The sequence below is a fragment of the Copadichromis virginalis genome, linkage group LG23, assembly GCF_057382275.1.
Source record: "Copadichromis virginalis isolate Kocher_CV1m ecotype Utaka linkage group LG23, C_Virginalis_male_GT1.1, whole genome shotgun sequence".
Lineage (NCBI taxonomy): Eukaryota > Metazoa > Chordata > Actinopteri > Cichliformes > Cichlidae > Copadichromis > Copadichromis virginalis.
Genome location: NC_140639.1, coordinates 1,026,292 through 1,043,192, shown reverse-complemented (window position 1 = coordinate 1,043,192; position 16,901 = coordinate 1,026,292). Strand labels below are relative to the sequence as shown.

Sequence of the window (16,901 nt, the reverse complement as noted above, 5' to 3'; positions counted from 1 at the left end):
ATCAAAACACTGAACAATTATTCACTCAAATATTTATTTAGCCCAAATGCACCACACGCTGCTCTTCAAAGTCGACCCCAGTCTGAGACAATTTATTTGTTTCTATTATTTTACATGTAAAAATGTAAGTGATTAATTATTGGAAATATATAATTAATTAGTAATGAACAGATTTTTTGCATGGCTTTTTTTCTAAGTTAAATATTTTGTTGTGATTTTAAAAAAATTATTTTTAAAAATCAGTTACAAAGTAAAATATCACAGTGGGATGAATGAGATGAATAAATGAGAGATAATCCCAACAAACATTCAAGTCGCTTCCTCCAAAGCTCTGATTGTAGTTACATGTGGACACCTAGTGGCAGCTTTGTCGCACTGCAGGTAAACGTTGCTCACCTGTATTGTGCCTGTTCCTGTGTGCAGGACACCTACACAACGCCGCTCACCTCCATCCAGTGCTGGCATGTTCACTGTGAGGAGTGTTGGCTTCGAACGCTGGTAAAAAGCTGAACGTAAAAATGATGCAAAACATCCAGAACGAAGTAAAAGTCTGTAATAAAAGTCTCACCGTTCTTTTTCAAAGGGAGCAAAGAAGCTGTGTCCTCAGTGCAACACCATCACCTCACCTGGAGACCTGAGGCGAGTTTACCTGTGACTCACTTTCAGGGATTTCTTCTGTTTTGACCAATCAGGCTTGGACTTGTTGGGCAGCTGGCCTGTCATGCAAGCCCACCTTTCCCCTCTCCCGTCCCTCTTCCTTTTCCTCCTTCTTACCATCGTTGTTCTCCTAACAGCTACTAACTGAGTGCGACCTCTGACCTGTACAATATCCGTGTTTCTACTGCATCGTCCAGCAGATCAGAAGAAACCTCTGAAACCATCTGAGAGCTCAGGCACTGAGAAAAAAATGCTTTGAGACTATTTATCGATTTTTAAAAAAAATCTTTTTTTTTCTGTTTTATGGAAAGATGATTGAACTGCAAAGCACATGTACATAATTTTGTGTATGTATGTTTGGAGTGGTGTGTGTATAGGATGTTGACTAGCAGACTTTACTGTACAGAGTTTGTCTTTGCTTAGATCACTTATTCTTTGTTTAGCTCTTGTAGGTTGGAAACATTTACAGTAATAATCATCACATGGGGACTTGTTCTGTCTTTGTTATTGGCGTATTTCTTTGTATAGGATCACTCAAATCTAATTTTATCAACATTACTAAAATAAAATCTGTGTCTAAAGGCGGTTGTTTCCTGAAAGCTTTTAACTGTGAACACCTAAAGAGTATCTGCTGCACCTGCCGCAGGTGTGGGCCGAGGCGTGAATGGCGTGCATTCCTGTGTTGTTGCCGTTTGTCGACAGCCTTATGATGGCGTGTGTGCGCCCTTTAAGAAGTGGGTCGCTGCGGGATTAGCCAGGCAGAGCCCATCGCAGCTCATCTGGAGTTGAAAGACTCTAAAGCCTGCTATTCTGAGCCTTTACTGCAAGGCCACTTAGGTTCAGACACATCACAGAGAGACGTAAAAGAGCAATGCGCCTCCGCCGTAGAGTGGAGCAAGAGACGAGTCCAGTTTCTGACGGGCAAAAATTAATGCACACGTATTGAAGTGAGCGGGGTTGTGAAACAAAGTCTGCATGCAGTACACACACAGGACCAAGAAAGACCCGAAACACTCAGAAACAAAGATTCTTCATCCTCAACAAACACGAAGCAATAATTTTATATCACATAAAACTTTTATTTATTCAAATAATTAATCATCAAGAAAAATATAGTTAACCTAGTATAACCTGAATGTACAGCAGCCAGGTGAATGTCATTTGATCAGATTCTAATAAAAATGAAACATTTATGTTAGACTTGGACGGCAGAGTGTGTTTCTCAAAACAAGTCAGCATGCCCCGACGTGATTGGTTAGTGAGCTGAAGGGAGGCGGTGATAATCCAGACTGACAGAGTCGGTGTGACACACACGCACACAATCATCTGTTACTCCACGTCCCTCCGACACAGACGACACACACAGAGACGCTCTGACAAAAGGTAAGATCAATAAAACTCGAAGAAAACGAGAGTAAAACATTAGAATAGAATAGAATAGAATAGAATAGATTAGCTCTTTATTGTCACTGTTAGAAGAACAATGAAACACAGTTGTGCGTAATGCACAATAATGTAAGTATCTAAAGATGCTTGTGCACAAGTTATACACACACATGCGCAAATACGGATACACCCATACATAACACACATACATATACACGTACACACACATACCTACATGCACATACAGACACATTTATTAGAAAACAGCTCTGTTATATGAGTATAGAGTGAAAGAGTGAAAATTCAGTGTCTGCTCTTTGAATTAGGAAGGAAGGGTGCAGAGTTAAGATGTTAATAAACAATAATAGATAAGCTGTTGTTATCTTTTCAGGAAATGAAATGATGAGAACTAAGTGTTAATAGTGATAAACAGACTGTGGATTATCCTCCTGCTCGTGTGTTCGCTCCAACAGCAGTTACCTCAGTAACTATGTAACTGTAGATGAGGTCCCATCAGCAGTCAGCTGGTGTGCGAATGAAAGAGTGCTCGAACTGATCAATTCAGTCAAGGTGCCGAGTAAACCTGCTGCTGGGGAAGATTTTTGTGTTATTAAGTAATTCTGTTAACGGGATTCATCCGGTCTTTAGGTAAACGACTCACCTGTCCTGGACCTTGAGCGCCACCTGGCTCAGATCCAATTATCCCAGCTGACTGACCCCTCGCGGCTTGATTAACAGACATCCTTAGTGTTAACCTCCAGGCCTCTGGCTGTCTAACCAGTCAGCAATTAGGACGTGGACGCATTTTGATGCTTTAATTAAGGACACAGAAATTAATGTCAATTAATTCTTAGATTGCAACAGCAGCGATACGAGAGGAACAGCCTGCTTTTAACCCCACGGTGTGTCGAGAAGCTTGGATCAAAAGATTTAGCCTCACGGCACCTACGACGAGCAAACGGGATAGCTGAGATTTTTGCCAGGAGCAGCGATTCACAGGAAAAAGGGAGATTATTAAGGTAAAGCACCTGAAAGACACCATAGCTCACCGCCTGTGAAACGTGTTGGTCTGTACAAATCTCTAAGACATCCCTCTTCCCCCGTCTGCGTCCGTCCGTGGCTCTTAGGACGATGTCGGGACCGAGGCCCGTGGTGCTGAGTGGCCCCTCTGGAGCAGGGAAGAGCACTCTGTTGAAGAGGCTGATGAAAGAGCACGAAGGAGTCTTTGGATTCAGCGTCTCACGTACGTTTTTGTGCCAACTGATGCTCGGCTTCCTTTGCAAAACGTCCTGTCTGAGGAGGAAGCAGCAGCCTAATTCTGCACCTGCCAGTACCGGCTGTAAAGTTGACACTGATGTTTTTGCAATTCTTTCCCCGCAGACACGACGAGAAACCCTCGACCAGGAGAAGAAGATGGCAAAGGTACAACACTTATGAGTGAAACCCGGCTTTTTGCTGGCACTTTCTAAGTGGGTGCTCATGTTTAGTGCTTTCACGTTGTGTTAGGATCAATCACAAAACATCAGCCCTGCATCTGGATTTAAGCTTGCAGAGCTGAGATAAAAGTGGAGAAAAGTGGAGAATCTGACAAACAAGCTCCTTTTCATTTTGTTTCCTAGCCTCCCCCCACCCACTCCACACCCACAGCACTTCTTACTCCCAAGTGAACTGCAGGACTGGTTTGCCACCCTGTGAGGCTCCCTTGGTTTGGGATAAAGCTCTCTGTGCCTTTTTTGTTTTCTCCATAGGACTGAACAAGCTCCCCATGCTTCTGGGGGCTACTTTACTGCCCGTAGCAGCCGTCTTATCCTCTGAGGACATAGAAATGTCAGCCTCATGTCCAAATGAATCAGAAACCACAGATGAAGGTGATCTCAGTGTGATTCCTGATCACAGTGTATTTTTACCGCAGATGGATGGGGGTTACTTTCATCATCCTGGCACGTTGTGATTGGATTAATAGGAACTGGTCAAAAAATTGAAAATCATGTAAATATATATATTTTTAAAAAGTACAATGACCTCAGGAAGACGCGACAGTTTACACTTTGGAGTAACAAGCTTTTGAAAATAGCCCCCTGTGATGCCTCAGCAGTGATTCCCATTTCCACTCCCACACGTCTTTAGATCCACACTGGTGTTCCCATTTCCTCTTTTTCCCGATAGGCAAGATGCAAACAACCATTGGCAACATGCAGGAGAACAAAAGGTTATTTTTAAAATCCTTTTAGAACTTGTTGCATCCATTTTATTGCATTCTTTAGTCGAGGTCCTTTCAACTAATACTGAGTGATGAACAGGTTTCCAACTTTTAATAAACGAGGATTTTAACATGAGCAGAAATATCCGCACTTTGTTTAAATCCCCGTGACCTGTTCTCGTGCTTATTATCTCGTTGTTTTACAGTGTTTCTCTCCAAACTGATGCTTCAGTCTGACTCCTTCATGTTGTCATGTAATGATTGCTTCGTAGTAACGTGTTTGCTTTTGAAACTGCCCTGTGTGGGTCTGTGGGTCGCGTGTGGACACACGTGGAGAATGACAATCACAGTTGAAATTAGGCTCCGACACGCGTGATCAGCTGTGACAGGCTGTTACACCGTGACAGCTTTGCTACACTGTAGTGAGCTCCTGCTTGATTTTGCTTTGATAGATCGTTTTCCACGCAGAGCTCGATTCATTCCACACGTTGCTCCCCACAGACTATCACTTCACAACGAGGGAGGCCATGCAGGAGGGTATCGACAAAGGAGAGTTCATTGAGCACGCTGAGTTTTCTGGCAACATGTATGGAACAAGGTAAATGGATATGTGTGAGATATTTCACGCAGATTCATAAACACTATGACTTGCATGCATATTCTCAGAGGGGGGCTAGCCCCGAGTTAACCCGCTCTCTGTAACACTGCGTGTGCAAACCGCTCTGACGCGACAGCTTCTAATCTCGCGCGATTTCATTTGAACTGAACTGAGTTTATTTAAAAGCAGAACTGATCAAACTTTGCTGAGGAAACATTTGCAGGGACGTGAAGCTCGTTTTACGTCACGAGCCACGCACAGTCTTTCTGTGCAGAGAATTACCGACACATTTAATCAATGAGACATCTTAATGTAAGAAAAAGAGCCACGATGTCAACAGTGTGTCAGAGTCTGACTACATGCTACAGAAATGCAGCTGCAGTAAATGAAAGAAATCGTCTCGTTGGGCCTAAACTGTGAGAAGAAAATGTCTGAAATCTATAATTGAATTATGCAGCGAGTGTGAGTGGAAATCAGTAGGAAAAGCTGTGACACTGGAGAAAAGTCTGAAGCTTTCTTTACATTTTCCAAAGTGATCCAGTGGGCTGGTCCTGCCTGACGCTCCACACCCAGGATTCAGGGTTTGACTGATCAAACCAAACGCATTTCTGCTGAAAATACAATAAGATATCAGTGTCCTCATACAGGCTGAACTTAAGTCATTAGAAATGAAGACCGAGCCTTACATAAATGTCACACTGTGGGCTTAGTAACAAGGATCAAGCGGCTACATAATAGTCTGGTGACAGATGGAGCTTTAACCCCCATTAGGTCAAAAAGAGCAACGCTGCGGCTCAGCACCTTGTGTCACATTTAATCTCTTCCTCTTGTTCTGAAGATAACGCTCACTCTCTGAGTCTGAGCAGCTCGGATCAGTGCAGCGATCCTCTTATGCTCTTACCAGTCACTTCGTGTGAGAAGCACAAAATTACATTCAGTACCTGCTTGGATGTTTCTGCTCACGTGAACGGCACGGCTTATTTGACTCCTGTTTGTTCAGTAAGGCTTCTGTGGAAGACGTGCGAGCCAAAAACCTGATCTGCATCCTGGACGTGGATATCCAGGGGGTGAAGCGGATCAAAGAGACCGACCTGAACCCCATCTACGTCTCCATCCAGCCTCCATCTATGGACGTGTTGGTAAATCCTTTTATTGTGATTAATCCACAGCATATATCGATTCTTTTCTTGCGCTTTTAAGATGTATTATTTCTTCATATTTGCACTTTGAGCGTGCTTTAAAAGTGTGACAAGACTTCACCTGGTAGTAAGAAGCAGTTACAGGTAGGTGCTGTGATTGTTCTGTCGTCTCTCAGGAAAAACGTCTGAGGGACAGGCAGACGGAAACAGAGGAGAGTTTACAGAAACGTCTGGAAGCGGCACGCGTCGACATGGAGCTCAGTAAGTTTCCCATCATTTCCGGCGGAACGTGATCCCGAATGCAAAGCCAATTATTGCAATTTGATTTAATTTCTAGGTAAGGAGCCCGGAGTGTTTGATGCTGTGATCATCAACGACGACTTAGAAAAGGCCTACGAGGAGCTAAAAGAAATCCTGGATGAAGTAAGTAAAAGCAGAAAGTCTCTTTGCTCCTTTTACTTTAAACTCATCAGATGATTGGTTGAAGTATTTGTCACCTCTCTCTCTCCACAGGAAATTAAAAAAGTTCAGGAGGCCAAATCATAATAAGGAAATAAGCAGGCTTTCAGCAGGTGGACAGGAACACTGATGTGTCTCTGACTGGAAAAGCTCCATCTTCACTGGAACACGTGAAATAAGAAAAGCTCTTCCTCACGCTCAGCTGCATCCAGCTGCAGTTCAGACACACAGATGGAAACGAAGAGTCTGGACCGACGTGTCTCACATGTCCTTTGTGTTAGATTTAGTAAAAGCAGTGGCTGATATTAGGTGTGTAGTCCTACTTCATAGATTTCTGACATTTGGCTCAGCAGGTACGAATAAAACGCCACATCCAGCGCTACGTTCGGTCTTCACAGGCTGGCACAGATCTGCTTTAGCTCCACATCTAGAAAGTGTTCAGATACTATGACTTCTACCCGAAGTAGAAATAAATTCAGTCTTAGTCGAGTATATTATCAGGATGGACTCGTGCACATGAACCACAGAGCATCTGAAAATCACCGTTTGTGGTAGATTTAATCTAAAATGTGTTAGAGCTGAAATGTTCGTGTGTTGAACTGAAACGAGACAGAATAAAGAGTTTTAGGACAACGACTGAGCACTTTGAGTTGTTTAATAATGATTTAATCGACTAACTCCTGTAAAGCTTCACATAAAATACTGCGTTAAATAAGTTTTACGGAGACAGAACTGCAAAGCCAAGCATGTCCGTCCGTCTGCCAGAGGAGCAAAACAACATTTTGATCAACTTTCCAGCTCATGCAGCAGCACCGTGCACACCTTATGTGATCACACGTTATCCCTGATACGCACAAAATAAATCCCCAGACTATAAAACACAATCGAACACAGAAGCAACTCATTAAGACGCATCAACTTTTAAAAATCAAACGTTTTTCTAACCGGGCTCCAGGTTGGCAGACACAGAGCAACACTTGAAGCACAAACTGCTGCAGGTTTTCTTCTTCGTTGAGAAAGACGATGGTAACTTTGGCATCGTGGCGTCACTGGCAGAAGGAGGGACCCTGAAGCTTGGTGCGCACCTGATCTCGTTTCTCCTCTTTCTGCTTGAGGTAAGCTTTAAGTTTGTCGGTGGAGAAGCACACTTTGGAGTGACGGGCTTTGTGTGGGGCGCGATGGGCACGGAGCCACGGATTCTGGAGACTCTCGGCTGCAGTGGGTCTCCCCCTGCAAAGTTTTTTATCATGTCAGAATGAGTGCTAACGTGTGAGTGAGTACACTCTGGGAAAAGACTCACCAGGATTTGTTGTTCAGGCTGCTCTTCATGAAGTTCAGGGCTCCCTCAGACAGACCCGGGTAGCAGCGTCCAAACTGGATCTTCCCTTTCCTGATGTTTCTGTCGTGATCCCAGCTGTGCTCCGCATGAAACGGGCTGTCAGCACTCAGCCTAACGTAGGGAAGGATAAAGATGATAGTAATTCTTATTATAACAGAAGTCAGTCTGTAGCCTCCTCACACCATGACGTCTACAAACCCACATTTATCAGAACAGAACAGCCCTGCTACGTGTGGGATTGTTCTCAGATGATGAGATGTAATCCAAGTTTGAATAAACCTCTTTGCTTACATGATGAACGACAAAACTCCAACAGCCCAGATGTCGGTCTCTGGCCCAACACCCTGACCTTCGAGGATTTCCGGAGCTTTAGGAAGGATAATATACACTGAGAGAACAGACAGACAGAATATCTTTATAGAGAGTGGCACATTTACAGGCAGTGCATCTTTCTGTATCAGGAAAAAGGCTCAGACCAAAAAGAAATGGATAAAAGGATAAGAATAGACTTGGGTTTGTTAGACTATGGGAGCTAGGGTCAGCTGAGGTGGATGGAGTTAGGCGGAGTTATTTCCATCAATCCGTCCTCCGTAAAACAACGTGTACCTTTGCTGCAGGAGTCTGTCGGAAGGCCACGACAGTCAGAGGTTTAGTATGTTAGACCAATCAGAATGCAGCGTACAACATTTAGTGTGAATTTAAAAAACACACATCATTACCTCTGCTGTCAGAAAAGCCCTGGATGTGCTCGATGTTTAAAGGCTGTCCGGGCGTGAAGGACTGAGCCGAGCCAAAGTCAACGACCTTCAGGTGGTTACAGTCGTCCACCAGCATGTTGTCCGACTTCAGGTCCAGGTGGACGACTCGGCGGCCGTGGAGATAGTCGACCGCACTCAGGATCTGAACGAGCAGCTCGGCCACTTGAGTCTCTGCGTACAGATCTCTGAGAGGACGCAAACACAGACGTGATGGTCAAGCTTGACGTCAGCACCCGAGGTGCCATAACTAATGAATTAGCACAGAAATATTAGCTTAGCTTGATTTTTTTACATTTTGATATACAGTTCTGTTTGTTCTGCTTGATAACGTCTATTTAAATTCTTAGACTTCCCACCTCAAGCTCATTCATGTGTACAAGTTCTAACCTGAAGCTAGACTGAAAGACGAGGACACACGAGCGTTATTAGGAACTATGCTCCTCCTTCATGGCTGATGTTTTTGAGCGTCGCTTACCTCGCAGCCAGGCTGTAGAGGAGCTCCTTGCCGGGACAAAGCTCTTCTACTAACACGAGGTAGCCGGAGGTGATGAAAGCACAGTGCAGCTGAACCAGGTGGGGGTGGTGAAGCCTCCTCAGCAGCTGGTACTCCTTCAACACCAGCTGCCTCTGCTCTGCTTGGTAAGGGGTGATCTTGGCCGCAAACACCTGGCTGGTCTCGGCGTTCCTGCACAGGGTTACCACGCTGAAACGACCCCTGAAAGATGGATGGATGCAGCACTAAGTCACAACATAAATCACCCAAGGGCACTTTGCATAGTAAGGCCAAGACCTGAGCGTGTAAAGTGAGGTTTGGCTTACTGGGCCTGGTATCCTGTGTTATCATGCACACTGTTACTACCAACAGAAGGAATCAGCTCTTCAGTTATAAAGATTAGAGAAACAAAACATAACTTTATTGAACTGCTGCAGCTCGTTGTTGGATGTCTCACCTGTTGATCTCAGACAGGAAGTTGTAGTTCTTGTGTGCTGCTTGTTCTGATCCAATGACCTTTGACCCCAGTGACTCAGTCTGAATGAGAGGAATGTGGATCTCTGTATAACAAACACAAACAGCTGTTGCACCATGTTTTCAAAAAGAGCATAATAACAATGACGTGAAATCATAAAAAGACAACGTCCAATAGGAGACAGCGTTTCTCTTGCCTTCAGGATCAGTCGCCATAACAACGGGAGCTGAGGCGTCACTGAACGGTCCTGCTCCCGTCTTTGTGACACGACCCACCCTGAACACGTAAGAAGCTCCTCTCGGTAAGTCCTCTACCACGTAGCAGCTGTCTGCCACGTGCTCTGACAGGACTGTCCACTCCGCCCCTGTGGAGACATGAAACCATGACGCCAGTGTTGGTGCCGTTTTACAAATGATGTGTTTGCAATACATGCACACACAGGTACACTCCTCGCACTCCTCCGTAAGCATCACACTCAATCACCACCCAACCCTCTGCTCATAACCTGTGACCTCCTATAAGGAGTGCTGCATTCAACTACACTGTTTAAATTTAGGCCCGGGGGGTCCAACTCCAGGCCTCGGGGGCCGGTGTCCTGCAGGTTTTAGATCTCACGCTGGGTCAACACAGCTGATTCTAGGGATGCAACAATACCGATTTTTTCAAACCGATACAATAAATGGTAAATGGCCTGTATTTATATAGCTTTACTAGTCCCTAAGGACCCCAAAGCGCTTTACACATCCAGTCATAAGATAAGATAAGATAAGATAAGATAAGATAAGATAAGCTTTATTAGTCCCACACGTGGGAAATTTGTTTTGTCACAGCAGGAAGTGGACAGTGCAAAAGTTATGAGGCAAAAATTAGAATACAATAAGAATAAATACAGTACACAACTGTACAGAATAGAATAAAATAAAATACTATATACAGTAGAATAAAATAAAATAAATATACAATAAGATAAAAATAGAATACAAATACAAATACTATATACAACTGAGTAAAAATACAACGATGACAGAAAGGATTATTGCACTTAGTAGTCATCCACCCATTCACACACACATTCACACACTGGTGATGGCAAGCTACAATACCGATACTTGGATCCGAGTACTGGCCGATACAGAGTACAAAAACCTATCGGTTCATGGTATCGGTTAACTTTTACGAGTATGAGTACACACGCATTTTACAGTATCGGCCACGATACCGGATACCAGTATTGGTATCGGTGCATCCCTAGCTGATTCAGATGATGAGTTCAAGCCTCTGGAGAACTTCAGGACATGTTGAGGAGGTGATTTAGCCGTTTAAATCAGCTGTGTTGGATCAGGGACACATCTAAAACCTGCAGGACACCGGGCCTCGAGGCCTGGAGTTGGACACCCCTGATTTAGGCAATGGAAAACACCAATAACACAGTGCTATTAAAATTCCCTGGTGTTTTAGACCAGCGGTCCCCAACCCCCGGTACCGGGCCTCGAGAGTCGAGGCTCAGGAGTGAAATTTAAGGTTTTCAGGGTTTTAGCCTTATTTATTTATCGTTTTGATGGTTAACTCTGTTCCCTTCCCCCTGGGTCTGTTCCTGTATGTTATGAATAAATCTTCCTTCTTCGGTACCAGTACTGTTTTTATTTTGTTGTATTTATCCTCGACACCTTAAAGGTAAATATTGTCGGACATAAACCGGTCCGTGGCACAAAAAAGGTTGGAGCCGCTATTTTAGACCATAAAAATATAGTTTAGTCATAATGGAATAAACACTAAATAATTTCTTTTTCACACAAACAACAAAAAACACATTTCTGTCCTGCCATGTCTGCGAACGCACCGTCCGTACAGTACTGCACGCAGTAAGTGACGGGATCGCTTGAGCGAACCGGCCTCCACGCCAGGAGGACTCCGCCTCCATCCAACTGTAGCACCTCAGCCTTGCTGGGGTGAACGGGCAGGTCTGAATATTAACAAAGGGTAACAAAAGAGCATGTTCTCAAAGCAACAACTGTGATGTGAAATTTAAAGCAGATCAGTCACAGAATGTAACCTTTGTCCGACCTTTATTTTTAAACGCAGGTATTTTGAAGGATGGTAAGAGCTTTGAGCTCCTCCTTTTGGGACTCTCGAGGCTGCTGCTGCGCCTCCTTTCAGGTGGAGCGGGAGCTGATCCTTTCACTATTGGACCTGTTATAAATAAAACAGGAAAGAGCAAATGGTTTTAACTTCAGATTGAATAATACAGGATATCATTTCACAACAGTAACACAACGTAGTGCTTATACTGAGGTGCATCTGCGGTGCCTCACCTCCTTCACTCACATCCTCTTTACTGGAGGATCTGGAAAAGAGTTTGGTCAGACTTGAGGCTGACGCTCTCATTCTCTTCCTTAGAGACATGGTGGGTGTATCAGGCTTCATGATCTCGCCCAGAGTTGGTCCTAACTCCGTGTCCTCCAGATGGGAGTAGGAATGGCCAGTCCAGGATTGCCTGCGGAAGATATTAAGCAGTCCCAGTTTTGGTGACCTTCCTGTAGGTGGTGGAGCTTCGAGGGCTGGAGCAGATGCGTGCCTCTGGAGGCCGTGACCCTCTTTCTTGTCCCGGGCTCTGGGAGGCCTCTCTGGAGCCTGCAGAGAAGAGAGGCTGGGACTGGGGCTTGGCATTAGCGGCGTCCCCAGCTGACCTCTGCTGTTTGTGGACAGGTTGGGATTGGAGCGTGTGCGATTACGTGGTGGTGCCCGGGGAAACGAGCTTCGGGGTTTTACTTCTTGGAAAGAGCGAGGCGATGGTGCAACGAGGCGCTCACCCTGATCATCATATCCATCGCCGTCTCCTGATCTGTATCTCCCTCTGAGACGACCGTGACTCAGTTCTTCACTGGAGCCGAGTCTACTTGAAGACTCAGAGCCACCATGCTCCAAAGTAAAAGACTCAGCCAGAGACCCCTGGGAGCCAGCAAAGTCATCTCCCTCCGTCTGTGCTTGGTCCAAGCTCGAAGGAACAGAGGCTCCTCTAAAAGCCTGCCTCACCTGCACAGGAGTGACAGAGCCTCTTCTCGTGGCTCGCTGAGAATTTGGGATTGTCAGCAAGTTTGTCCCGGCCACTTCATCGTCTGTGAAATCTTCCTTTAGACTTTGCGACCCTTCTTCTTCACCGGCGTTCGCACGTTTGGGTGAAGTGGGAGACCGACGTGAATACTCATCTAGAGACCTGCTCCTTCTGTGAGGTGGTGCGTTAGCATGGGCGAAACCCACCCCGCTGTCAAACGAGCAGGACTTCTGCATTGCGGTCTGAACGGATGCCCGTCTCTGGCCACGGCTGGTCTCCGTCTCATCCTCCACATATTCAATAAGAGGCTCGTTGAGGCGTCCTGAGAAGCTCCTCCTGAGCGGCTTGCGGCCCCTCTCCTGCTTCTTAGCTTGAAATTTGTCCCTTAATGTCATGTGTCTGGCAGACAACGGCGAAAGCTGATGAGAGTTGCTATAAAAAGTGCTTCGGATGACGCTTCCCCGAGGAATACGACCTCCGTCACTCCCTGAACCCTCGTCCCCATCCGACAGGTAGAGCGATGGACTGCTGTCCTTGCTGGACCGACGTTCCCTCTGAGGTGTCCTTTGACACGATACTTCCGACGATGCGACCGATTGCCTGCTCATACTCCGCTCTAATACAGTCCTCCTTCCTACTATCTCTCCATCCTCTTCCTCGCCTAGTGTCAAATCCCCTTCCTCTTCTCCATCCTGGTGGAAGCTGGGAAAAGGATCTGGGATCTGTGCTCTCTCCATTAAAGGATCATAGTCTTCCTCTGTTTCCTCTTCCTCTTCAGTCTGGCTGCAGTGCTGGAAAAAGTCCCAGGAGTCAGCCTCGTCATACTCCGACGAAGAGCCACTGCTCGGGGAGGTACTGCTGTGTTCTTGGGGCTCTCGGGGCACCGTCACTGCCGTCTCCCTGAGAGGAGCATCTAGTAGCTCAGGAATGGGCCTCAGCGTGAGCACTGACCCAATGCATGTCAGAGAACGCTGAAGAGAAAGAGAGCACACTCAGACAAAGATGTTTAACACTACAGGAAACCATCTGGTATTTCCTTTTGTATCCAGGCAGGTATTAAAGCTGCAGCAGGAACTCACCTGCCACTTCCTTTTTGAAATGAAGGCTTTCAGACTCCTTGTATTGATTTCATCCGTGTCTTCTCCTGCATGTTCATCCTGACAACAGTCCCAGTGTTCAGTAAGTTTGACATTCACAGTTTAAAGGAAACACCTGATGATATGACCTCACCTGGATCCAGTCATGGCCCAAGCACTCAAAGGCAGACGGTCGCTTCCTAGGTACAGAAACATCAGAGACATTCTCTGTTTCACCTTAAAGCAACTGGATCCAACATAATGAAGCTATAAGAAGCTTAGCAGCGTTAGCATCACTGACACAGGGTACTTTCTGTCGTTTGCACATAACTTTAAAAATATCTCACGAGCCCACGTAAAACACCAAAAGCGCTTCCTTACTCTGGGTCAGGCTGAAGGAGCGTGTGGAGAAAGTTCTTGGCTTCCGGGCTCCTGTACATGACATCAGGGGCGGCCCAGTTCAGAGTGCCCTCCCCCACCCTCAGCAGTGTGGCGCGGTCAGTCTCGCCCACAAAAGGGCACCGACACACCAGACTGTCCAGATAAAGTTTAAGAGTCGTTACATTTTTGGATGTTCTGTGTTTTTAAGATTTCAAGATTGCTTTCAAAAGGCGGAGATACATACCAGAGAAACGCGACAACCCCCACGGCCCTGACAAGACAGAAACGATTCAAACGTTTTGTTTCAACTTTTAACTTTTGTGCACTACTGCAAATAATCGTTTACTTTTATTTAAATCTCCGTATAAAACTAGAGGGTTGGTTCTGCATCTGGATGTAGAGAAATATACAGTATTTGATTTATATCTAAAATACATGTAGCCGTTAAACTCACCAAATATCAGTGGCCACAGTTACTGGTTCTTGGTGAACAATTTCTGGGGCAACAAATTCAGGCGTCCCAAACATGCTGTACTGGTGCCTGGATGTGTCTATTTCCTGGCAGAAGCCAAAGTCACAGATTTTGATCTCGTCTCTTGGGGGATACACCATGAGGATGTTTTCAGGCTAAAAGGAAGAAACATGAAAAAGAGACTTCGTGAAAATAAATCCCAGAGTAAATAATGCAATGCAGCAGAGCGCTCACTTTAATGTCCAGATGCAGGATGTTCATGCTATGAATGTGACCAACTCCCTCCAGAATTTGCTGTATGAATGACTGAATCTGAAATAAGAAGACACAACACGTGTCATGCACCTTTTCTGCAAGACTCAAATCATTTAATAAAGTAAATTAAATATACCTCTTTTTCTGAGACCGATCCTTTCAGTAATAAATGATCCAGAAGCCCGTGAGAACAGCAGCTAGAAAAGCTGTTAAAGAACTCACAGCTTCAATATGTGGTCAAACACACAAATTAACTGTAACACGTAAGAGGTAGGATACATTTCTGTGATCAGCACCAAGGTGCGTCTGGTGCAAAAGAAGTCCAGCAGACAAGCCACTCGGGGGTGAGCGAGGCGGGACAGCAGGTCCCTCTCCTGGAAGGCCCTGGTCCGAGTGCTGCTCCGCAGAGGCAGAAACTTGGCAGCAAAGACTTCAGCGGTCCTTCTGTGGACGACGCGCTTCACTACTCCGAACGTTCCCCTAAAACACAGAAAGATGATTTACTGCACATGAAATCTTGGCAAAGATAATGCTAAAGAGAAAATGCAGATTCACCTTCCGATTTCATCGTGGACGTCATAGACAGAGAACAGCTTCCTTCTTTTTCCCAGCTCCACCTCTCTCTCCTGGAACTCCAGGAGTCCTGCAGGCAAAAACTAAAGCTGCAACTAACTCCAGCGCTGGAAACAACAAACACATGCTACAGCGACGAGCAGCCCTTTGGTTATTTTGAGCTCCCGTGTTACCTTCTTCCACTGTCAGCTCAGCCTGACACGATGCATAACCAGAGTTGTTGTGAGCGAAGCAGGCGTACATCCCACTGTCCTCACCCTCGGTGCACACTATGGTTAATGAGCAGCGGGCACCATGTTGTCCCATCCTCACATTCTCATTGGCTGCAAGCTCCTCTTCATCCTATTAATGTGAACCAGCAGTTTCATTTATAAATAAGCTTTCAGATTGAAACCAGCGGTTTGTGATCTTAGAACAATGTGATTCCCTGTTACAACCTTTGAAGAGTTGATATAGACCAAAAAATCCGTTTAGAAAACAACTCAAAAAACTCTGCTCATACCTTGTACCACTTTATCTTAGGTGCTGGTCTTCCTGTGATGATGGCTGTAAATGTCGATGGGTGACCCGGCTCTACAAACAGGTCCTCGATGGGTATCTGGATAGAGGGAGGAGCTAAACAAGAAATTTGATTCATGAGCTAATCATGTAAAATGTGATATTATTCTGCATGTTATGAGTAGGAGGCAAGGATACCATCTGCAATTTCTTGTATTTGCTCTGAGATGTAGATCTCCTCTTCTTCCTCGAGGTAACACATGGGCTGCTGTGCTGCTGGATCGGCTGACGTGGGGGCGTAAAGACTCACTTCAGCACCACCCTCAGCGCTGGAGACAAACATTAGATTAAGGACACAGTTATTATCAGAGATGGACAGTAACGTGTAATGCGTTACTGTAATCCGATTACTTTTTTCAAGTAACGAGTAAAGTAAGGGATTACTATTGCAAAAACGGTAATTAGATTACCGTTACTTTCCCGTAGGAACGCTGCGTTACTGCGTTACTAAAACTGATTTTTTTGCAGAATGTCTCATGACAGTGACGTAAGCGAGTGCGCCGTTCGTGACAACAGCTGTGTGCAGATCAACAGTGGATCATATCTCGAGTGCAGAGAGAGTATGAGCGTGCAGCGTTTAAAGCGTGGAAGCACTGACCTTACTTTGAGTTTGACTCCATAAAAAGTGACAAAAACATTAGTGTCCGCTGTGCGTGGGAAGAAAACTTCTTTTTACAGCGAAAAAAACCCCTAAACTTCCAACAAGCACCGAGTAGCTATGACGTAATGGGAAACTCACAGAGAAACTCGCGGATTCTTCCACTGACCGCGGCACACCTGCACCAGGGTAACCCTCCGCCTGCCCCACTCCTGCTTTACAGGTGAAAATAGAGCAACAGGACCGCTGAGTCTTTGACTTTATTTATTTTCTGCTGTGTTTCACTTGCATCTATTTGAAAGACTGAGTGTAAACACAAAAAATATTTTATTTTATGTGCTGGAATGTGCAGAAAATAGGTTTAAATGTTAAACTAATTTCTTCCAGTCAGAGAATGTTGCAGATAATTAAATTTTTGCTTGATGCGTAAAG

The 16,901-nt window shown here is 45.2% G+C and overlaps 3 protein-coding genes across 3 annotated transcripts in view; 2 read left to right on the top strand and 1 right to left on the bottom strand.

The window, feature by feature from the left end:
• rnf220b (ring finger protein 220b) overlaps positions 1–1,231 on the top strand; it is a 29,823-nt gene extending 28,592 nt beyond the window's left edge. Inside the window, exons 15-16 of the mRNA XM_085449212.1 lie at positions 424–498; positions 584–1,231. Of these exons, the coding sequence (XP_085305338.1) occupies positions 424–498; positions 584–655 (147 nt within the window). The 3' untranslated portion in view covers positions 656–1,231. The remainder of the gene's footprint in view (positions 1–423; positions 499–583) is intronic.
• A 1,943-nt stretch (positions 1,232–3,174) lies between these two features.
• Positions 3,175–7,283, top strand: guk1b (guanylate kinase 1b). Its single transcript, XM_085449398.1, has 8 exons — positions 3,175–3,286; positions 3,424–3,465; positions 3,792–3,911; positions 4,745–4,841; positions 5,842–5,980; positions 6,157–6,241; positions 6,318–6,403; positions 6,494–7,283. Exons 1-8 carry the CDS (start codon positions 3,175–3,177, stop codon positions 6,524–6,526), a joined length of 714 nt encoding a protein of 237 aa, XP_085305524.1. The 3' UTR covers positions 6,527–7,283.
• The window catches only part of obscna (obscurin, cytoskeletal calmodulin and titin-interacting RhoGEF a), a 43,682-nt gene continuing 33,857 nt past the window's right edge, over positions 7,077–16,901 (bottom strand). The window contains exons 58-79 of the mRNA XM_085449397.1: positions 16,010–16,140; positions 15,816–15,928; positions 15,487–15,655; positions 15,296–15,383; positions 15,020–15,220; positions 14,877–14,937; positions 14,720–14,797; positions 14,468–14,640; positions 14,258–14,284; positions 14,014–14,166; positions 13,787–13,832; positions 13,636–13,713; positions 11,817–13,527; positions 11,569–11,694; positions 11,345–11,467; positions 9,701–9,868; positions 9,487–9,589; positions 9,012–9,251; positions 8,498–8,721; positions 8,070–8,166; positions 7,740–7,889; positions 7,077–7,669 (exon numbers count right to left, since the gene is read on the bottom strand). Of these exons, the coding sequence (XP_085305523.1) occupies positions 7,486–7,669; positions 7,740–7,889; positions 8,070–8,166; positions 8,498–8,721; positions 9,012–9,251; positions 9,487–9,589; positions 9,701–9,868; positions 11,345–11,467; positions 11,569–11,694; positions 11,817–13,527; positions 13,636–13,713; positions 13,787–13,832; positions 14,014–14,166; positions 14,258–14,284; positions 14,468–14,640; positions 14,720–14,797; positions 14,877–14,937; positions 15,020–15,220; positions 15,296–15,383; positions 15,487–15,655; positions 15,816–15,928; positions 16,010–16,140 (4,444 nt within the window). The 3' untranslated portion in view covers positions 7,077–7,485. The remainder of the gene's footprint in view (positions 7,670–7,739; positions 7,890–8,069; positions 8,167–8,497; positions 8,722–9,011; positions 9,252–9,486; positions 9,590–9,700; positions 9,869–11,344; positions 11,468–11,568; positions 11,695–11,816; positions 13,528–13,635; positions 13,714–13,786; positions 13,833–14,013; positions 14,167–14,257; positions 14,285–14,467; positions 14,641–14,719; positions 14,798–14,876; positions 14,938–15,019; positions 15,221–15,295; positions 15,384–15,486; positions 15,656–15,815; positions 15,929–16,009; positions 16,141–16,901) is intronic.